Source organism: Terrapene carolina, unplaced genomic scaffold (assembly GCF_002925995.2).
Source record: "Terrapene carolina triunguis isolate 2854851 unplaced genomic scaffold, T_m_triunguis-2.0 Scaffold192, whole genome shotgun sequence".
Taxonomy (NCBI): domain Eukaryota; kingdom Metazoa; phylum Chordata; order Testudines; family Emydidae; genus Terrapene; species Terrapene triunguis.
Genome location: NW_020664543.1, coordinates 13,318,407 through 13,341,278, shown reverse-complemented (window position 1 = coordinate 13,341,278; position 22,872 = coordinate 13,318,407). Strand labels below are relative to the sequence as shown.

Here is a 22,872-nt window from a genome sequence, read left to right as displayed (position 1 = left end):
GCAGACCCTGCCCTGAAGATCTTACAGTCTAACTAGGCAGACACAGGGTGAGAGGAGAAGCAGAAGCACAGGATGCATTTGAAGAAGTGAGGTTCTTACCCACGAAAGCTTATGCTCCCAATACTTCTGTTAGTCTTAAAGGTGCCACAGGACCCTCTGTTGCTTTTTATGTGTGGAAGGTCCTACCTCTCTAAAGCCCTCCACACTCAGCGCTGTCATGACACCGCTAAGAAACCAGCCAGCTAGTGCTAGGGGCAGATGAGGACATTGGTACTTAATTTGTTTTTGTACTGCAAATTCATCACTTTGATTGTATCTTTCTTTCTCCCACTCTTTGTGTTTTGCTTGTTGGCTTTAGGCTGGAAGAGCTTCAGTGTGGGGCTCTGGGTTTTGTATGTGTTTGTAAAGGACCTAGTACAATGGAGCCTCTTTCCATGCTGGGGTCTCTATGTGCTACTGCAATAGAAATATGAAATAATACTCACTGAGAATGTGGAATAGAACATTGTTACTTCCCTTCCTTTCCTCTTCCGCAGGAGCATCTTACAAACATCAAGACGCTGCTGCGAGCTCAAGGAAAATAATAAGGGTATTTAGTTTTTGTGAGTAGATACAGCTCGGGCACCATCCTTATGACATTTTCCCAGCATCGCCTACTAATCAAGAGGGGCCCCTTTCTAGGGGTAAGAGGGAAACTCAAACTCTGTTGCAAACATTTGGAAAGAATCTGGTTCTTATGTACAACGAATGGGCTGAGTTTACAGGGGTGGCAACTTGTAGCAGCTGGTGGCTTTTTTTAAGTCATGCAATTTCGTGAACCTCTCACTTTTAGAAAAGAGAGCTAAGTTTTCTAGCCCTTGGGTTTGTGGAGAAAAGCTGGAGAACATGAATCCTGAAGCAGAAGCCACCCTATTTAAAAAACAAACACAAAAAACAACCCTCACGATTTGTGGGGCTTGACTCACAATTTTTAAAGGCTTGAGGTTGATAATAATATACATAGTAGACAGTCTTATCCTGCATGTAAGACCATGTGCAGAAACAATGACCTGTACACGTGGTCTGATCGCGTTATTTAACGTTTGTACAGCACTTGTGCTCCAACATTAACCAGTGACCATTTCTGTGTCTGTTCTGTTACCCATACGGCGTAGCTCCAGCAGAGGGAGCGCCTTGCATCATTGCAAACCCTAAAATCACTTTAAAGGCGCAAAAATTTTAACAAATTTGTTAGTCTCTAAGGTGCCACAAGTACTCCTGTTCTTTTTGCGGATACAGACTAACACGGCTGCTACTCTGAAACCTGTCATTATTTTAAAGGCGCAGCCTCCGTTCCAAGGGCAATGAGTATTTCTGGGGGCGGGTGGGGTGGATTAACATATCGAAAAGCAGCTCTTAAGAGTCGTGGGGAGACTTCCTCCTTCCCTTTCTAATACGGGTATAAATTAAGGGCTCATCTTACGGGTCTTATTCAGCTGGAGCGAGAGAGACGGGTATTTTTAAACCATCTCTCGATGTAGGAGGATTTTGTCGTGGGTTTCAGTGAGACATTTAGTGTGTCATGTTTTTGTTGTATTTTCCCCTCCGTTATTTAAACAGAGCTTGCACTGGGGAAGGCCATTATAGAAAGGGGAGCCAAAGTATATGAGGCAAGGAGGATAATATATTTAGATGTTTCCAATATAGTTGCAGCAGAATCTTCCTCTCGAAGCCCTGCATGGGCTGAAGAGGTGCTGCTAGCTGCGGCTGCTTTACACCTAAGGGGAGATCAGTGCAGCTGTAACCTACAGGCTGATCGCTGCACCAAGATGCACAATAAAATCCATTGATAATGGGGAGCTGGAGGCGTGGAACAGCTTCTCTCTTCCTCCCCACGTGCTGCGTCTCCATGGCAACCGCCGACACAACGTTCCATTGGGAGATTGTAGCAATTTTCACTTTGAACCAATGAAAGCCCAGAGGGATGATTCAGCAGCCAATGAGAAGAGAGATGAGGGGGGTAGGAGGTGGAAGGTGGAAAGATCTACGCGTGAGCCTGGCGGTACCTGGTCGAGCCTGGCCCGGAGCCCAGGAGGTTGGTTCGGTCGGGTCCAGTCCGTGAGATATCAGCTGCCGGTGAGTCGGACTATCCCGAGCCTGATCCAACGCCTGAAGTTCGGTCATGTGGGAGAGAGATACGCTGCACGGTCCAAGCTGAGGTGCCGGAACAAATCGGCCCGGCCCAGAAGTTACTGAACCTTTGAAGGGCTTCCCCAAGGACGGACTCCCGGTTCCGAGCCTAACCGGGCCGTATAACATTATTTGGAGAAAGGAGATGAGGCCCAGTTCAAACACTGCTGACAACAAATAACTTTCTCAAGGGAAAGAGGAGACCAGAACCCAGCACACCTAGGCCAGTGCATCCAGGGAAGGAGAGTTCAGAAGCAGTGCACCAAGAGGAGGAGACTCCAGAAGCCATTAGAAACAGGTCAAAATACAGAAGGGAAAAGCAACTGGAATCCACCAGAGACGGGTCAAGCTACCAAGGGAAGAAGGCACCAGAACTCAGCCGAACCACGTTCAGGGGTCTAGGAAAGGAGAGAGCAGAACCCAGTCACCTTATCAAGGAGACATGTAATTAGGGCCCACCACAGACCCAGGTCTGCTTATCAGAGGAAGGGGAAAACAGGACTCAAGTGGACAGATGAGAACAGAATGGACTGAATGGCGGAAGACAGCAACAGTTGACAGGGTTGATTGTTGTGGAGAAAATAAGGCCAGACCAGCTTGCTTTGAGAGACTGGCTTCAGCCACGTGAGTGAGGCTAATTAGGAGGTGGCTGAGCCAAGGCCAGAGGGGTTTGTTGTTCCAAAGCCTGGTTGGGGCTTCTACATGTAACCACGTCTGGTTTGTGTGAGGAGCCAGGAAGCGGAAGGAGAGATCATATCGGGCAATGCCAGAGATGACCCAGCCCAGCGATGTGCTAACACCTCCTCCCACTGCCAGCACTTCCATGGACGGCAATGTAGTGGCCATCATCATAGCTGCAAGTGAGTACCGGGTCTGTCTCTTTGTGTTCCCTTCACTGGGGTGGGAAGTGAGGAGCTGTTTTTACTGCAGGCCCTTGCGGAGGACAGCAAAACTCTCAAACGTGCCCCCTTCCCCCGAGTAAAACTCCCTTTTGTTTCCCTCTTCCTGGGCTTTCCAGGCTCCATTGTCATCTCTTCAGCACTGGGGGGGGGGAGGGCTCATTTCTCCCAAGTGCTGCATTTACCTTGTTGTGCCATGTCTGTGCAATCAGGGTTAGGAATGCTACTTTCTTGAGTTGCTGTGAAAGGTACTTGGGCTGGGGGGAGGGGGGAGAGGGAGAGCACCCCCCCACACCCCATACATAGCCGGATTTTCAGAGGGACCAGCACCCCTCACTCCCATTGATTTCATTAGAACTACAAGTGCACAGCACCTCTGAAAATCCAGAGATGTGCATGGAGCAAGTGTGTGAGTGGCGAGCTCCACCAGGTGCTTTTCTATTGGGAACATTCGGATTTTTTCCCCCTTTTCCTGATAGACTTTTTGAGAGGCCCCAGTTAGGGGGAGAGAACTTGCCTTTCCTTGTGCCAGCTTGGGGCAGCTGAGCTTGCATGGATTGGTCTGCCTTGAAATGACCATCTGCTTACCTGGGTTTTATCATGTGTCCATCACATACTGTTCAGAACAACTAGCATTGAAGTGCCTGGTTTCCAGGTGACCCATTAAATGGAGACACACTATTCCAGCCCATAAAAAAAAGGCAGGCAGCCCGTTCTGTCAACCTGTATTGACTCCATATGGTGGAGCGGGAAATAATTCCCTCCTGCCAGCTGGCATGTTCCATAAAGACTCCATCAGGAAGATTGGATCCTTTTGTCCACGTGGGAGTATGATCTCTGAGTCAGGGGGGTGTCTCACCTGAAATGTTTCACAAATGAAATCTGTTGCAGATCCCATAGACAGACTGGATGCGATGCTACACTTTCTAAACATCGTATGTGGAAATAAATCCCTCTTTAACGTACCTGCCAAGACCCGAGTCCTGAATCCCATGTTTTTGCTACTACATTGGCAAACACCTGAAGCTGCTTAATAGCAATACTAAGTCCTTCTAGGGCACCTTTCACCAGATGATCTCACAAGGGCTATACAAACACAACTGTACTATGGTAAATTTCACAGCACGTAGGCATAGGGAAATATTACCCTCTGCATCCGCAGAAGAGGAAATGTGAGGCTGGGATGGGGGAGGGGACTAAGTGACTCACTTGAGGCCACGCAGCCTGTCAGTGTCAGGGCTGGGAATAGAACTCCAGGAGTCCTGCTCTAGCTGTTTACCTCTCTTGAGGACTGTAGGAAATGCTCCTTCTTGTGCTGCGCTTTACGTGTCAGTGATCTAGCCAGGGAGACGCAGAACCCTGAGCGCTGATCCTGGCCAGTGTGTCAGTTCTCTACTAATGTGCTGTGCTAGTCAGCCTGTCTTGTGACCTCAACCCCTTTACCCCTGTGTAATTAACACGAGATTTCACCTTCCAGCCCTCTCCAGGTTGCAGGCATGGAAGTAGGGGAGAGCAAGAGAGCACTTGTGTGAAAGCTAGAGCAGGAGTGTGTTCTGATAGAGCAGGGGACTGTGGGTCCACGCTCCCGGCTTCTAATCCTGCCTCTCTTCTGCTGATGCACTTCTTGACTTTGAGTAACTTGCTCATCCCGTTCCACAGACTATAAATAAGACCCACCTCTCAAGAGCTGGGAGAATGAATGAGAGTTAATAATAATAATACCTAGCTCTTATACCGTGCTTTTCATCAGTAGCTGAAGTGGTGTGAGAGCCTCAGCTGAAAGGCAATGTTCTGATCCGTATTAGGGCTGGTTCCATTCTGCCCAAATGAAGGGTAAGTGGGCACGGAGTCAGTTTCAGTACAGAACTAACTGCTGTACGCCCCAGCTGCACAGAAGGGATGTTTGCAGACAGAGATACCACTGCCCAGTGGGGTTTTAAATGTCCTTGGAAAGGAGTGAGGCAGCTGCTCTTGGGAAACTGGCTGGCAGATGGTTATATGTCGGCCACCTGGTTCCCTTCCTGGAGCGCCAGATAGAGAAAGAAAGGGGGAGGTTTAAGGAGCATCCAGATTGGTTGTGACCTGCTGGGCGTTCCAGGCTGGGTGGTGAACTTGCTTGTTCTCTTTTATCTTGGCAGCAGTTTCTTCATCTGTGTTCGTAGTGGCGATCTTGGTGCTGCTACTGCTCTTGTACCACCGGGACCCCCTGTGCTGCCAGTTCCTCTGTTCCTGCCGTTTCTTTCAGAGTCCCAGCCAATATGTAAGTATCCTGCCCACCTGTCTGGCTGTCCAGCTAATACTCTGGGCCCTAATCCTTGCTTGAATATGGGCAAATCGCTTTAATCTCCGTGATGTGCTGGTTTGGAGTTGAGTTGCAATTTGGAAACCTGGTTAGAGTACCCTGGTGTGGCTTGGTCTTCCTGCCAGCCTGGAACGGCCTCGTCTTTTGCAGTGCAATGCCGGACGGTGGCTTGGCCCAGTTCATAGTCCTCTCTTGCTGAATGATAGCGTAGGACCCCAGCCTCTCTGCTGATCATTCGTTCTCTGTCCAAACAAAGCCCAACTAGAGGCCTTTGCACCCAAACCTGCCTGACTGTACAGTTAGTGATCAAAAGCAGCCAATCGGGGGCACATCATGGAGGTAGGAGATGAGTATCAGAGAACGCGCTGAGTAATTGACATCTGCAGTGGTTGAATTTCACAGAGTAACAGAGAGTTCCCTCCCCTCTGTCTTTCGTGTTCAGAGCCAGGTTTTGCTGCACTCCTCCTCTTCACAGGGAAAGGGCCACAGCAGGACACGCTACTGTGAAGCACAGTGGATCTGGAAGACAGGGCCACTCTCTGCCGCTGGTATGTCAGCAACTTGCTCTATGCGTTCCACAGCTTGTGCTGCGGGAGCCAGCCGGAGCCGGAACCCCATTGCTCATGTCTATCGTATCCCTGGCTTCAGGGGACAGCGTTAGGTCATGGAAGTTAGATCATCCAACCCATCTCCCTGCCTCTGCGGGATTGATTCCTGCCTGTGAAGGACTTGGCAGGGCTTGGGACTCCAGAGGAGGGGCAGTTTGGAAGGGTACGAGGCCGATACATACAGGGTAGGATGCAGATACACACATGGGTACCATGTGCCAAGAAGTAATTGGAATTTCCCCCTGTCCTAGCTCCAAAGGGATATCAGCTCGGGAGGGGGCGGGACTAGACTGAGAGAGAGAAACTTCTTCAGACAATGAAAGGCAAATGTCAGAATCTGACTGAAGTAAGTGCCATCACGGGCTGCACTCCCACTAGAAGATCATACTGGAAACAAGGGCTGCTTTGCCGACTTTCCCGGCACAGCAAGAGGGGGCCAGGAGACCCCAGCGGGATCACTTCACCCATTTCCTCTCTGTTGTTCCGAGGGGGTGCGCTCCATGTTCACACATTTAGGGGAACAGCCGGAAGCTCCCAGCAAACGTCTTTCCTCCTGCTCCTGGAGGTTGGCCTCCTGTTGTCAGTGAGATGTGAATATGCAGCAGGCTTCAGCACACGCACCTGTCACAGCTGTTCTTTGTGGAGTCTCCACGTTCCCCTGCAGGGGAGACCCCAGCAGAATGGGTTCCTCCCCACAGGTAGCGAGCAGCTGCCCTCATGCACATCAAGCAGATGCCAGTGCAGTTGTGGTGAGAAAAGTGACCGTGGCACCATCTCGCCCCACAGATCTGCTCTTTTCTGGCGATTCAGAGTCCTGGCTGCTTGGGTTTGTGACCATTGCGATGGATTAGGCTGGGTAATAGTTTCCCAAGGGAAGTGGTGAGAAACCCTCTGTTTGGGAATTGTGTATTGGAGGAACAGCCCTGTGTTTGCGGGGATAGGGATCCGGTGACCTGTAGTTTGGCTTTGGGAGAGTGAGCTGGAGACAATTCTGGTTTGTGCGTAATCCAGAGAATTAAATTCTACTTCCCTCTTCTGCTGTGACTGCAGAGTGGTGATATGCAAACCAGAAAGAGCCGGATGTGAACCACAAAGGCAAAAGGCCCTCCTGCGTCTGGCTCCTTTGGGGTAGTTAAGGATGAAAGGGTGGGGCTGTTTGTGGTTTACATTTGAAATGTCACATCTTTTGCTAGAGGACCTTTGGAGGACCCCCAGATATGAGGCTGCACCTCTTCTTACCCATCTACTAAGAGGGGACGTGGATTCCTTTAGTCTGTATATGGCCTTGTCTTCACTACAAGAAAGGTGTGTCCTTATCTCAGGGTAAAAACCTAAGGCTGCACTTCAGTTACCAGGTCAAGTTGGTGATTAGGGTTTATCTTGATCTTCTAACTCACGTGAAAACTGCAGGCTGCCTTCTGTGCATTAGGATTCTACATCCGGTTAATGACACCCCCCCTACACACACTCTTTTTTTGTAGTGAAGACAAGGCTTGTATCTCTTCAGCTCTCCTTGCGTTCTGTCAGGGTCCTCCTGCAGAGACAGCAGAAGTGAGGAGCTGATATTTGCATGTAAACAAACAAGCAGGGAAATGTCTGGGGCCTTGTCCACACACACAAGTGGTACCACTTTAACTCTACCACTCCAGTTAAAGCAATACCGTCCATCCCCCTTCCCCTAGTGTGGACACAGTTACATTGGTAGAAAGGTACTTTCATATCAGTATAGCTTATTGCCTTATGGGAAAGGAGAATAAGCTATATGGGCGTAATGCACCTTTATAAGTGCAACCAACTAGGGGTTGTACCAGTTTAACTATTTCAGTTTTTAAAAAATTGTACCCTGTACCAACATAGTTAAAGTGTACAAAAAGTATGTGTAGACCAGGTGAGATAGTCTTTATAAGCAATAAAGAGCAAAAGTAAATCTTTGGTTTGCTTTGCAGATCCAGGGCTGATCTTGCAGGGCTGGCAATTAGGAGAAACAAACATGTTGACTAGTAAACGATCAGATTTTCTCCGAAGTCATTAAGAGACAATGGGATCCCCACAATGGCTTACGTTGGAGAGAGAGCCATAAATACGCTGATTCCAACAGGAAGAGAAACAAAGAGTGGATGAAACATAAAACCCCGACCACTTGTAATTGGTAAAGATCACATGACACTTTTCACAAGAGTGTGAGTGATTGGCCTTGGCCAAATTCCAGTGAGGGGAATTACAGTCTGCCTCCTCGCTTCACCTGGACATTGTGTGGAGGAGTTATTCTTTGCTGAAAGAGATGGGTATAGTTGGAGCACATATCTGGGAACAGTAAACTGCCCAGAACTCTAATTCTGGCCCTGACACCAACGTCTTATTGGGGAAATTGACCAGAGTAGCTATTGCAGAATGGCTTCCTATGCCCATGTTCTTAGTCCAGAGTAAGGGTTTGTCTACACTTGAAAGTTATGTCAGAGTAAGGTAGGGTGTGAATTTAAAGTGCAGTTGCTATTATGGAATAGCACCACATGTGTGGACACTTATGCCAGAATAAGAGTGCCTCATTCATGTTTTGTTTAATCCATTTCCAAAGTGGATTAAGGAAAAGGAACTCTTGTTCTGGAGTAAGTGTGTCTACACCTGGAACTATTCCAGAGTAACAATTGCACTTTAAATTCACACTGTATCTTATTTTGAAATAACTTTTCCTGTGCGGACAAGCAAATGACTTACCTCTCGTACTGGTTTTATCTATGCTAGGAGAAAGGTGCTTCCCCTCCTCTCCCCACCCTGGGTAGCTCAGTCAAACTAGCTTAACTTGATTGAAAACTCCATTTCACACTAACGTACTAGACACAGGACTTGTACCGGTTCAAGTTGAGTTATTCTGCTTCTAAAACACTAGCATACGCACACTGCAATGCACCACAGCGCATTAACGCCACACTTACCACAAACTCTGGAGTCCTCTTGCAAATGGACGAAGTTTGCTGCAAATTGAATTAGTTCGGTCTGTGGGTCGTGTGCACACAACCGCTGCGCATCGCTGTTGGCGTTCTTCAAGCTATCCTGTGCTGCTTTGCCGTCGACCATTACCTACCTGTCTGTTTACCTGTGTGCCCTCCCCTGCCCTGGTGTCAAGTTCCCAGGATGACCCCTCCCTTGTTTAAAAGTTGGCACAGGGCTAGATTGTGCCCATTTGCTCCTAGATTAGAGTGCATCAGCGCTCTTGTGACTACAGCGATTCTACTCCACAAACCCCACCACATGCCCATGTTGCTGCTCGGAGGCCTGCTGAGACCCTGGATCTCGTTGCCCCCTGGGGAGACGCCTCAGGGCAGGAAGCTCTTGGGGCCGGTCACCATCATGAAAAGCTGTTTGTGGAGGTTGCCAAGCAGATGTCCACAAGGGGTCATGACCAAGATGCCTGCCAGTGCTGGGGCAAGAGCAAGCAGCTCAGAAGGGTCTACATTAAAACAAGGGATGCAAGGAAAACATTGGGCAGGGGCCATGTGATCTGTCCATTTTGTGAAGATCTAGACAGGATTTTACCCAATTTTATACAACCCCCAACCCAGAGAGACAGTTTGTGGCTCCTGCTCGCAGCTCTCTCATCCCCTGCCCTAAGGCCAAGCAGCAGGGCTCATTGGAGAATGAGCCGGATGACACCCGAGAGCCAGGATCTGGTTGGGACTCAGGACTGTGACTGAAAGCCAGGCCGCATTGCTGCAGGGCAGGACTCCGGCTGAGTCCCAGCCAGCAACTCAGGCCGGGACCAAAGAGGGAAGCGCCTCTGGAGTGGAGGAAACTTTGGGGTGTAAGTTCCTGCCTGTCCAACGTGGTGGTGTTACTGTGTTAACTGAGCTAGCGTCTGTTCTGGGGGCCCCATGGCTGCGGCCGTGTTACACGGATGTGAGCTAGGAACCATTCCGAGTCTCCAGCCCCTGCCCCTCTTCTCCTTTCTGCTCCTGCTCTCCGCTCCCCCCACCCCAGCCCCCCTCTATATTCCCAAGATGGCGGCTGCTCCATGCAAGCACTTGGCCTCTGTTATGTGCTAAAGCCCTGACCATCTGCTGTCCGCAGGTCTGCGCTGCGGAGGGCACGTACCCATCTGCCTGTTTTCCTTTCCGCTTCCCTCCGCTGTCCGGCCTGGGAAATTCCTGCCCCACTCTCCTTGAAACACCTGTTCCTCATCTCAAAATGGTGGCTGGCAGCATTGCTCAGCCATAGCCTCTACACCATCCCTGCCCACAGCAGAGTCAAATAATGGAAACCCAAGGTATGGGGCCCTGCAAGTTGGTACGCTGTAGCTCCATGTATTTCAGCACATATCTCAAAAAAGGGAGCCCTTCCCCTCCTGAAATTCTCTTGCTGGTCACCCCAGGTCTGCAGAGTGACCCTCTTCCTCTGATCCAAGCCCGGAAACGGCACTGCCCAGTGTGTGGCTGATCCAGGAACTGCTCCTCTGGTACCAATTGCTCAGTGTCCTCTTCTTCCTCGCCTTTGGCCCGCTTACGCCGCCGCCGAATCTCCTGCTGCTGCTGGAGGAGCTGCTGCTGCCACATCGTACACTCGGCGCTGAGCGGTCTCCACAGCCAAATGTGTCCGGCTTTGAGTTCTGAAATACAGCCCAAGCAGCCTCTATGTACTTGGGGCTGTCACCACAGCGAGCGGAGCATTGCTGGGTCCATGCTGGCCAACAGGAATCTGAAAATGGTGCTAGCCCACCCGCAAAGGAAACAGGGGGTGGAGACATGGGAGTTTTCAAAAGTTTGAAGCCACCTGGCTTCCCACAATTCACCATGAAAACAATCCCAGGATGCACACTGCTGTGCAGTAAAGCAGAAGACCACAGGATTCCCTTCAAGAATCATAGAAGTGTTAGACGGGAAGGGACCTTGGGAGTTCATCTAATCTAGTCCCCTGCACTCAAGGCAGGACTGAGTAATAACTAGACCATTCCTGGCAGGTGTTTGAATACCTGGCAGGTGTTCTTAAAATCCTCCAATGGTGGAGATCCAACAACCTCCCTAGGCAATTAGTTCCGGTGCTTAACTACCCTGATGGCTTAGGAAGCTTTTCCTAATGTCCAACCTAAACCTTCCTTGCTGCAATTTAAGCCCGTTGCATCTTGAATGCAACACCCTCAGTTCACAACAAGCTGCTGCTGTGGGTCTATGCGATGCAAACTGAAAAACCCAACAGGCGTTTCATGTGCACACTACTGGCACAGCTTGCGTACACTTTATCAGAGACACTGCAAAAAGCTTTTCATTCCCCCCCCCATCCGTCATTCCCTTCTCCCCCATGTAGACAAGACCACAGATTAACACCTTTCACTTCATTTTAGTAGGTTACGTTATAGCCAAGGGTAGCAGTGCCCATTATATTGTGCAGCCGTGACGGGCAGAGAAATCTTGGCCAAGGGTCCCAGGGCAAACTGCTATTTTTTTTGTTTAAGTGCCTTGAGGTCTCTAACATTCATAGAGAACAGACTCCAGGCTTTCAAAGTCATATCTGAAAGGCCCACACAGGGAACTCAACCTCTCTCCCTTGTAAGGACAATAGGTTGAGTCCACCTTGCTGAGGTGTGAACCAGAGGTTCCAGGGAGGCCAGATATTTCCACCCAGGAGATGATGGCTTAATGGTGTAGAAATCATCAGGCTTAAAAGAAATAGGAATCTAGTTGTCCATAAGAAAGGACAAGCCTGTTGTCAGCCTTAATTCTGCTGGCCTGACCAGATGTGCGAATGCTGCCAAAGAGAACACACTTGTGAACGGTGGACACAGGGAGCAACAGCATGCACGGAGCTAGGGATGGGGTGGAGGGTAACTGGGCAGGAAAGCCAAACAGAATGGAAGACCCAGAGGGGAGAGCTCAGGACTGTTTACAAAGCTGCATTATTTCTTGCTGGGAGCGTGGAAGGGCTGTTTCCAACTGCTACTGATGGCAACTTCAACACCCTCCTAAGCCACACGCCATAAGTCTCAGTATTATAGTAGAGATGGACATGTTATTGCCTGTTGGCAATCTGCTGACTGCGTTCAGCACACCGCGCGCCTCCCTAACCCCCGGCACGCACACCAGATGCCAGAGATGGGCTCTTACCTTGTATTCATTTCTCTTCCTTTCCCTTCCCCTCATGCCATATAGGATTGTCCTCCTCCATACTTCAGCAGTAACCAGCGGCTGGTGGGACCCCAATCGGGAGCACAGCAATTGGAGAGCCCTGCCGAGAATCCTGGGGTGCAGGTGAGGGTACTGAGGGTATGGCTTCTTCCCTGATGGGGTGGGTAAGAGTGCTTTGGGGAGAGGGCTGTTGTATTAATTTTGATGGAATAAATGGGCCCAGCGAGTCAAGGGTCTTAACATGACCCTGTCGCTGCCCAACATTAAAGTTTTAAACAGCGTTCAGGGTTTGGTATACAGAGACCTCCATCTGCTTAGTACCACGGCAAACACACCATTACAAGTCTTTTTAACCCTTTATTGAAATACAGAAAAGGAAAAACAGTGACAACATTTGCAATGTAAAGAACGAAGGGAGGCTTCCATTTTAATAACGCCCCTTGTTCCCTTTCCCACTAGCCACAGACAGGTTTTGGAAGGACCCCCTCCTATTTATGACAGCCTTTGAGGTGGTATGAAAGATGATCATAACTGGAGCTGTTAAAGTCTGATCCCATTTTCCTGAAAGACAAAACAAGATAAACACACACCAGAGAGAGGAGGAAAAACCCAACAAAGCTAGTCATCTGGGTCCCTCTCACGTCAGGACGGTTCTCAGGGTCAGGACAAGGCAGGCCCAACAGTCCCAGGAGAAGGTGGAGGTTGCAGCGTGATAGTAAAGCTCTCTTCCTGTCCACCCATCGTCCAGCCAACAGCTTCTGATTTCCCTCCCAAAGTCTTTGTCTTTTTAAGGACCCCAAAAGGGAGTGATGGGCAGAATAGTCCATCCTCTCATTATTTGGTTCAGCAATTAGGCCTAATTTCCAATACACTAATTTTGGCTCATTGATTTCCAGTCCCACACTCTTCTTGTGTGCCAGACGTGATCTTAACACAGTCCTTGTAGGCCTTTTTGTTTGTACTAATTCAGCCTGTTTCCCTTTTGCACCTTTTCCCAGCAACTCTTATGGGTTATTGTGGCATTTTATGCACTTTACTAACTTCTTACACTTGAATTTACAATTAAGGTAAATTCATAGGCCCAGTTATTACAACATGGCTGCAAAGAGATCATGTCACGTAGTGGAAGATGCTTTGGGTATGGAGGCCGGGGGCATCCTGGGGAGGGTATTTGGGTGTGGGGCAATTCCTGGGTGTAGTGGATCAAATCCCCTTAGACGTGGGTGCAGGATGCCAGAGAGAATGGTCCTATTGCAGAAATGATTTGGGAAAGAAGCTCCGGACAGAATCTCCTTGGTGTGGGTGCTGCAAGCCTGGGGTTGCAGTGAGAACTCCAGGGCACCATCATCATGGGGTGCTGGTGTAGGTGCATTAGACACAGGGCTCTACAGCCACCTGTCTCTGGGGGGGTACTCTGAGAGTTGGCATCCTGAACAGAATTCCTGGGCTGAGGAGTGTTGGGCCTCCGAGTTCCCAGCAGACTAGGTGCGCTGACTGCCTCAGACAATCGTATGACATTTTTCCATGCTGGGTGGCTTTGGTATTTCTAGGGAGATGAACTATTCTGCGTTGGACCCCCCAGCAGCTATCAGCTCCCTCCCTGGGAGCAGCTGCGCTTGCCAAGCTACGAGAGCGTGCGGAAGAAGGATCGGCAGCGGGAGATCCATCAGCTGATTGCCGAGAGGTTTGGACTGTGGGTAGACCCCTCCCAGGAGGTGAGTGGAAGGCTGCTTCAGCTGCCAAAATCCTGCCTCTGCCTGTCTAGAAGCACAGCAATGGTCCCATCCTGTTCGCCTATAGGCCATCCCCCAGCACTCCGCAGTGCAGTAGCAGAGGACTCTGTTCTCTGTCTCTGCAGTTGCCTTTCTCTGATAGCATTTCTCTCTGGGAAAGGCACACCCGGGTTCCAGGAAATTCCCTATGGTTACATTTCTGCAGGTTAATGATTGATCCCTCCCCAGGGCATCTGCAGAGCGCTAGGAGAGGGGACAGGGCTGCCGGTCTGAACCATCGGTTTGAAGATTGGAATGTGACTTCAGGATTCCAAGTCCTTCTTTCCCCCCACTCCTTATGCTGGCAGCCCTCCTCGCTGCTGCTACTGTTGAATGTCTTTTTCCCCTGCCTGGGCTTGTTCTGAAGTTATTGGATTGTGAGGCTTTGCCTGGTGCTCACCATCCAACCCTTAAGCCTCCCGCTCAGTAGACTAGTGAAAAGCATTGTTCTGTCTGAAGCGTCCACATCCAGGTGAGGTCAGTCCTGGGGCAGCATCCCAGGCGGGAAAAGTCTGCTGTACCAAATGGCAGCCTCTCGGTCTTGCCACACCCAGGGTTGCTTGGGGCAGAATGGAAATCTGTGACACTTTCAATGCAGTGGGATTCCTCTACTGACTTCCTTCCTTTAAAAGTTGAGCCGTTAAGCCTGTCTCCAAAAAAGACTCTGTGCAGTTGACACGATAACAACACTTAGCCCTGCCTTGCAAGGGCAGTTTGCATGCGCAGAGTGCGTTACATGCACTTACTAAACCCCTAGCGCCTTGTGAGGCACGGGAAGGTAAGGGCCTTGCCTCAGAGGGCGATGGTGGTAGAGCCAGGTTTAGAACGCGGGAGTTCTGGCTCCTAGCTCTGTACCACGCACCTCGCCTCAGACTGATTTCTGTGCAGAAGTGGAGATTTATAGATGGGGGAGGGGGAATATGTAATGGCTAATCTTATTTTAACAGGAAATTAATCGTTTCACAGGAAAGATTTCCTGAGAAAAGGTTTTTAATGGAAACGCTGACAGATCCCTGAACTTACCAGCAAACGCCATAGCTGGGGATGAGGAGTCGGGCCGTAGGAGTGGGTGGGCTGGGCTGTAATAGCTGCAGTGGATTTCCACCGCAGCTCTTTAGAAACTGCAGTGGGCCTATAATCTCCTCCTGCACACTTATCTAGTTGGCAATGTGGAAAGTGCTGCTGTTCTAAGAAGCGTTTAATGGATGGCCCAGAGTATTTAATTTTAGAGCTGTGGCAATGGTGTGAAAGGACTCACGTAAAGCTGTTCTATAACATGGGTTAATCTTCACCACTGTGTTTCTGCTCAGTATAATGGATTCCTCTTTCCTCTCTAATAGATGCCACCTCCCTATGAGCAAGCCCTAAGGCATCCTCCAGCTGTCCCAGGGGCTGGAGCAGGATCAGAGTTGCCAGATGGGCACAGATTGCTGGACGCATTCCAGGCCTCCGTCAGCTACCAAACTCAAAGGAACACAGCTGTGTAGAACGGGAATCAACCCTGGAACACCTCTCCTTCCTTCTGTGGCAAGGACAGCAGGGCCTGTGAGGTCTCTCCCTTCCAGCAGGGCGGAATGGAACTTCATGCCTTCAGCCAGTCACACAAACAGCTGAGAACCCCTTGTGCCAATCACAGGCAAAGCAGTGGAGATTTCCATCAACTCACTCCCCTACAAGAACGAAGGTGGAGTGAATACCAGGATCGATTTAGCAGCCATCTCTCTGCCAGAAACAGTGGAATAAACCTGAGGGGATTTCTGCTCCACTATTTTCACTCTAGTAACCTTATCTTAACCAAAGACCATGGAATAATCCTCAGCCATTTCTGTTGTATGTGAGGGGGCAGAGCAAAGGTGATGGTCCACTCAGCCAAGGACTCTGGAGCAAAGGCATGGGGCTGTTTCACTGTAACGTAAGCCTCTGTGAGGCTGCAGCAGCTATTGCCCCACACTCCAAGTATTAAACCTCAGAAGCTAGGAACCTCGTCCTCAAATGCTTTATCTTATCTACTTCTTATGTTGTAAAAACATTTACCTTATCAGGTACCAGTGGGAATCCTGACCCGCAAGTGACAGAATGAATGTATTTGTTCTAGATCTGCTATCATCAAATCATAGCTCCATGCTCCACATTCCTCGGGGATTTAAAAATGCTACGTGGAGGAAAGCTTGTAAGTTCCGACAAGATAAAGGTTCAGCAAGGGCTAGGACTCTTGGGATTGTACAGCAAGTTGCTCCACAATGCTGTAAACAAAGGCAGAGAACAGCTGCATTTCAGAACAGCATGAGCTGTGTGCCAAACCGTGCAGCTGGGAAGAGCTAATGTAACCTCAGGGGACTTCACCCTGAAAGGTGCAACGGTAGAACCATGCTGATAACACCCTAAGACACTCAGTTCCCCTTCATAAACAAATGGCTATTTGAATTCTGGAGATCAGATCATCTAATTTCCCCAGTGCTGATGTAACTGCAACTCAGATTTTCAACTACTTTTTTGTATTTCAGGCCGAACTTTTAAAATGTTGTTTACAATGTTGTAGATAAAACAGGGCCAGTCAGATCACAAGATGTCTGCTGTGTGACTGAGTGCTGTGGAATGACTGCAGCCTGACAAGACTGAAGTTTTGTTGTTTGGATTATGCCTCTTTCACCCTTCAGCTGATGAGTATGATGCTCTCAGACTTCTTTGCCCAATTGGGAGTTCCAAACTTAGTCAATTTAGCTTTGAAACTGTGAGCACATCACCTCCTCTAAGTCAAGGGGACATGGAGTTAATCTGTTGGGGTTTGAGTTTGAAAAAGACAAAACCTAATCAGGCTTTCATTTCTTAATATCCTCCACGTACGTACGTATGTACGTGTGTGTGTTTTTTTACACGAGGGGAAGGGAAAATTCTCTTCTGCAGTATGTGGAACCTAAACACAATAGTATAGTGTCAGTGACTGAGAACCAGAAAGTGAAACTGACTCCCTAAAAAAATGATTTGAAGTTTACTAATCTAAAGAGGCAGGAGGCAAGGATAAGGATTTTTTTTTAAAGGCACACTACGCTAGAAATTATAGGAACAGAAGTTTAACACCTTCTACTATTAAAACCAAACATTTTAGAAGTCATCTGGCCTTATTTTTTCACTGGCTCCTCTGCCCTGGCACAATACTGTAATATGAGCGTTACAAACACGGGAGGGACTCAAAATCCAGACAAATTGCTTTGGAATGAAACTTTAGAAAGTCATGAAAATATTTCTATTGACCGTAGGGTTTTATTTTTGGCCACAATGTGGCAGTTTCCCTTTTGAATATGTTCATCATGGCAGGACTGGACATAGTTCTAAAGCTAGTGCAGGATTAATTCAGAAAAACATTTTCTTCTCATTCTCTGAAGCTGTCTTTTGGACAGGGAGCTCCTGGAGTTCCCTCTTCTACCTAAGCAGACAGGAGTTTTACAACAAAACTTCTGGCACAGATGCAGGCTTCACACAGTACAACCAGAGCTCACCATGTGAGCAGAGTTGGTTGTTTATGTCTCCCTGGATTTTCCCCTCAGAGGATAAGCACAAACAGTGGAGACAGCTCCTTCTGGTACTTGTTCATGCCAATAAACTGCAGTAACTCCCTGCATGAAGGTTTATAACTGTTACCAATATGCTGCAAACTCTTTCATTAAGGGGGGGGGGGGGAGTGACAACAGGGATTCAATACAGCCTCTGATCCCCACCACAATTAGCTCCCGCCTATTAGAAACAATGATTATAGTTAGTCTAATGATGATGCCTCTTGGTGTGTGCTGACTCAGTAACTCCTGAGTAATGATCCTGATGCCGGAGCCTTCAGCAATCTTGTGCCTCGGTTTCCCCATGTCCCATAAGAATAGCTGCTTTCCTAATTCACACACAGGTTATGAGAGTTCATGTTTGTAAATGTTTGAAGATGTGATCATCATTATCCTGGTTTTACCAATGGGGAAACTGAGGCAGAAGTTGAGGCCCAGTGCTACAGAGGGAGTTGGTGGCAAAGCTGGGATTAGAACTCAGGTTCCCACTCTTAGACTGACTCCCCCTCCCACCCCCATTCCCTTTTCAGAATTCCCAGTGTACATCAGGTGCAGTTAGGACAGGAGCCGTTCCAAGGAATGCTGAGAATCAAAATGGCTGTACCTAGAAATGAAGAATTCCTGTGCAGAAATTGCAGTATATCTGGCTGGACTGGAGCACAGCTGTCCAGAAAGGAAAGGCAGCTTTACTGAGCCCTTTTTGTTTTACATTTATTCCACAAACACCCTCACGCTGTTAGAGAACCCCAGAACATCTATTTGATATATATTTCTCCAAAAAACTTCAGGGCGGTCCGGATTACCTTGTAACTCTCAAATTTACACCCAATGAGTTCTAGGAGCAGGAAACTGGAGTTGCCAACAAATCATTTCAGATCTAGAGGAGTCCTCCAGGCATCTTTTTGACTGAGTGCCAGGTTTGTCACGGTGATCAGTCCCACCCCACCAGTCATTACTGCGTGGGGCAGCAGAGCCTCAGAGCATGGTGACTAGCTTGAAGCTCCCCACTTCTTTGGTGGGGACAACGTTGATGAAGGTTTTGTAAAGCACCACCCCTTTTGGTAGACGACAGATCACTTCCCTGCTCTCTTGGCTGCGGGGTGGTGGCACATAAACCTCCTTGGTGAATCGCACAATCCCATCCTCCAGAGCATAGAGAGTCTTGTTACAACCCATCCCCACCTGGAAGAGATGAACAGTATATTGTTAGAAAGGGAAGGAAGTGTTTAGGTCACTATGTATCATTTAACAAAGTGGACCAAGCCACTAGTCTGATGTCCTGGCTTCAGCCACGGCCAATACCTGGTGTGTCAAAGGAAGGCAATACACACAACGCACTCAGGGAACTGCAGACAATTCTGCATGCTGTGAAGGTGGGGAGGAGAGATTATTCTAATCCTGAAGCATGAGAACCGATTCCCTTAACTTCATGTGCAAAACTTTCAATAGTAATTGTCAAAATTCTCCAGTTGTTTACTAAATCTGGCTCATGCACTGACCTGGTTTTGAATGAACTGTAAAATGCGTTTGGTAATGAAACAATGATTTCAGGATTTTATGGAATGCAACTGAGGAAACAGAGAAGAGCCTTGATAGAGCTAAGGCTGGATTCTGGACTTTGCTGTGGAGAGCTATAATAAATGAAAAAGTAACTCACATGAGCCCCTGGATGCCAGCGTATTATCCGTTGGGTGGCTAATGTGTTGCCTGCATGAACAAAGGCGCCTGCAGCAGAGAGAGATGGATTCAGATTACAAAAGAACAAGCATCTCTATAGCCTGAGTGCTGGCAGAATAAGAACTGCTCAAGGGCTCACAAAGCCAGCATTGGTTGGGATGTTTCCTAAGGAGGAATTATCCCAAACTCTAAAAACATTTAAAGTAAGAATGCTCCTACCAGGGAATACAAGGCAGTTGATATGCAATGGCAAAAAGCAGTTTTAGCCTTTGAAAAGATTAGTTCGAGGGCACAAGGCATTTTCTGTTTGCTGCAGGCATTTTTTTTTTTTATTGCCTTTTACATCAGTTTTTTCCATCAGCAAACCCACCCTAATTGTTAGGCACTCAGTTACAGGCATCTGTACTTTGGCTTCTACTAAGCCTCATAATTCTCCTCTTTATCAATACTTGAAATGCCCAGCTTCTGAGCACAGTGTGAGGGGAAAGGGCACTTAACTGATCAGGTGCCCCCTGGGGTGTTCCTCCTCCCAGATTCCCCAGAGACAAGTTAAGTTAGAACCAATACATGTTTCTTATTGGTAACTTCAGTTTGCTGCACGTAGGCAGATCTGGAAGGGAGCTTGTGTCACTCTAGCCTCCTGCTGGCTACTCTCACAATGGTGGTTACGTATGCAGTGTGGTTGTAGCCAATGGTGGTTAAACCTTCAGGTTTTTTTCTCTTGCAAAGAGTCACAAACAACTCCTCCCATCTGAACTCTGAAACACATAGCAGTTTCACATGTAACAGTCCCTGATAACCAGGCAACTTGGGGAGGGCACAATCCAGAGTGTATAAAGCAGCAGGACAGACTGACCGACCTACCCTCTGTTTTCTTATAGCCATAGCGTTTCCCGGGGCTGCGGCCACCGAGATTTTTTGAGCTGCCTCCACTCTTCTTGGATGCGCATCGCACCGCAACCGCAGTCACCTGCGGAGCAGCCAAAACTGTATTCGAAGGAGGAACAATAAAAAAAAGTTTAAAAAAATATTATCTACAACAATGAATTCAAAATGGGCAAATATTTACATTTCCTTTTAAATCAGGGCAAAAATGGATTCAAAGCTCAGTCATGTCATTTCAAAACAAATGTTAAAGCCAAAGGCAGAAAAAAGCCCTTAGAATAAATGTATTATAAAGATAATTCGTATTTAACCCATTGCGTCTCTCCTGCACACAACCAAGTCACACTTCAGAAAGCATCCTGCTACCTAAATGGAGTAGCAGAACTCAAAGCAGTGCATCTAAATGCAAACATTCTGCTATTAGTTGTGGCCATGCACTTTAAATCCTGAGCTACAGAAACAGTTACAGAAAACAGTCAGTGTAGCCAAATGATACGGGCACAGCACTGGAATTCAGGACACTTGGAGTTTATCTTCCACTAACTCACTCAGTGAAATTGAGTCAAGTCACAAATATTGTATGTCTCAGTTTCCCCATCTGTGAAATGGGTATTAATACTTAATCTCAAATTGTGAGGTTTAGTGTCTGTAAAAAGCTTTAACAACCCCAGATAAGTGTCTATAAAAATGCAAAGTTTCATTATCAAGGCCCCGATACAGGACAATATATAAGCACATATTTAATTGCTGTCCTGAGTAGGAATGAATTTAAGCACATGCCCTAGTAGCCAAGGCCTGGGTTTAAAAAATAAAGTTGTTACAGTAAGTGATTCGTCTTTCTCCTTCTTGGAACATGTCGCCTTTTCACATCGCAAAGTTCTTCCATTAAAAACCAAATACACAAAATCCATTGTCAGTAAATACATTCAAATGTTTAAAATTAAGGAAGTCTGACCCTTTTGTGAATTCCACTTCATAAGAAGTGTCTTCCATATAATTAGTTCTTTTTCATGCAATCAGCAGCCAGTTTCACTTTACTCTAAATCCTTCTATTCAGCGGTCTAAGTAGTGTTTTACTAAACAGTGGTTACCACAAGTGTCTCATTTCCTTACTTAAAGAAAAGCAGTAGATGAATTTTATCTTAATTAAATAACAGATACTTTGCAAGTCTCAAAGATTTGGGGGGTGGTGGATGTGTTTAAAAAGAACAATTTATTATATATGTTTAGAATACATTAAGTAAAAGAAAGGGGCTGTGACTTAAGAGAAATAGCAGTGGAGTGGGGAAAGGAAGTAATGGGATTTATAGAGCTCTGCCTTGGGATTAAATTTAATCCTTATCTAAGAAACTAACTACCTTTGTTTGTTCTCCAATGTAATTATTTTATATTTTAAATCATACTGTGCATTGGTATATATCTCATGAAAGGACATCAAAGCACTTTACAAATGTCAGTTAAAACTATATAACATCAAATGTAGTAGGAAAGTATTTACATTTTATAGATGGGTAAACTAAGGCGCAAAGCTCAAGGGATTTACTCAAAGTCAATTCAGAAGTTCTGAGCCTCTCCTGGAGAATGCCCTGTCAGCAGCTCTGTTTTTTATTAGGAGAGGACTTTAAGCTTGAGCACCCATCTGACCTCCCAGCCCACCACCAGTTTCAAAGAGAAATGGAGATTAGGAAGTGGGCATCTGCTGGATGGCAGGGAGGGAAAGGAGCAACAGACTTTTTTTGTTTTGTTTTTTTAAATGAGAACTCAGATTTTCCTTTTTGGGCACAAAGGCTGCTATGGTAAAGGGCCCACCTGAACCCATTCCAATTCATCAGTTAACAGTAAAAAGATAAACCTGACCTGGTGCAGAAGGATTCCCTACTACATACTGCTCAACAGGCCAAGAAGTGTAAAACCAGAGTAACTCCACTGAAGTCAATATGCAACCAGGCATATGTAATATATGCCTTCCTACTCCCATGTCAGATCTTATATACGTTGGGCCAGCTCTACTCTCAGGTGGACAGATGTAAGAACCAGAGTAACTTCAGTGACTTTAATAGTTACAATGGTGTCACTGACAGCAGAACTGGCATGGGCAGATGTGCATGGCATATAGATTTTAGTGTCCCAGACCTGGCAGAACTATATACTTCTATTAGTCCTATTAGCACATCAAACTACTCTAACTTCAGATGCTCTGCTATGGAGCAGGCATGATACAGAACTCTAGATAGAGTGACCAATGGGCAAAAAGGGGTAGCTAAGGCGGGAGGGAAGAAGGGGGTCAATGGCGGTTAATAATACCTAGCGCTTCTAGAGTGCTTTTTATCCATTGATCTCAAAGTGCGTTTAAAAGGTATCTGGCACCTATGGGCACACATACAACCTTGTAGCTAGATCACAGCAGGTACCCAGTCCACAACTACCTCTTTGGGCCACCCTTCCTAGCATGTTCTAGACTTTCATTGGCTCCAACATCACCTCAGAAGCCTAGGCAGCCCCCCATTAGGCTGTAACCACTACACACCTGAGACACAAACAGATGGCGCCACAACAGCCCCCCTGCCCCTACCGGTACTAACAGCCCATAGGCTAGTTACCGGGAGGCCGCACTGCGGGAAAGGGCGATGTCCTACCCCCGCCCGGGCTGCACTTAGTTCAGGGTGGGCGAGGCCCATCCAGCCCCCTGGGTCCCACCACTGCCCGCCCTTCCCCCGACGGACTCTCCGCTTCCCAGGGCTAAGCCCTGCCCCCAGACCCCTCCTCCCGCGTGCGGACCCGCTCCCTGTCCCCCGCACACTCACGCAGCCTGTTCACCGCCCCCAAACCCGCCAGTCGCCCCAGCGCCGCCATCTTCCTGTACCACCACTTCCGCTTCCGGTGGGGGCCACTTCCG

At 47.8% G+C, this 22,872-nt stretch overlaps 1 protein-coding gene across 2 annotated transcripts; it reads right to left on the bottom strand.

Annotated features, from left to right (window-relative positions):
* Nucleotides 1-17,940: 17,940 nt before the first annotated feature.
* Nucleotides 17,941-22,844, bottom strand: MRPL27 (mitochondrial ribosomal protein L27). 2 transcript variants are annotated; one of them, XM_024204091.3, is made up of 4 exons: nt 22,781-22,844; nt 19,956-20,078; nt 19,072-19,139; nt 17,941-18,596 (listed from the first exon to the last, which is right to left on the bottom strand). In XM_024204091.3, exons 1-4 carry the CDS (start codon nt 22,827-22,829, stop codon nt 18,390-18,392), a joined length of 447 nt encoding a protein of 148 aa, XP_024059859.1. In that variant the 5' UTR covers nt 22,830-22,844; the 3' UTR covers nt 17,941-18,389. The 2 variants fall into 2 exon arrangements, with proteins under 2 accessions (XP_024059859.1, XP_024059860.1); XM_024204092.3 differs by lacking the exon at nt 22,781-22,844 and adding an exon at nt 20,932-22,493.
* Nucleotides 22,845-22,872: the final 28 nt, after the last annotated feature.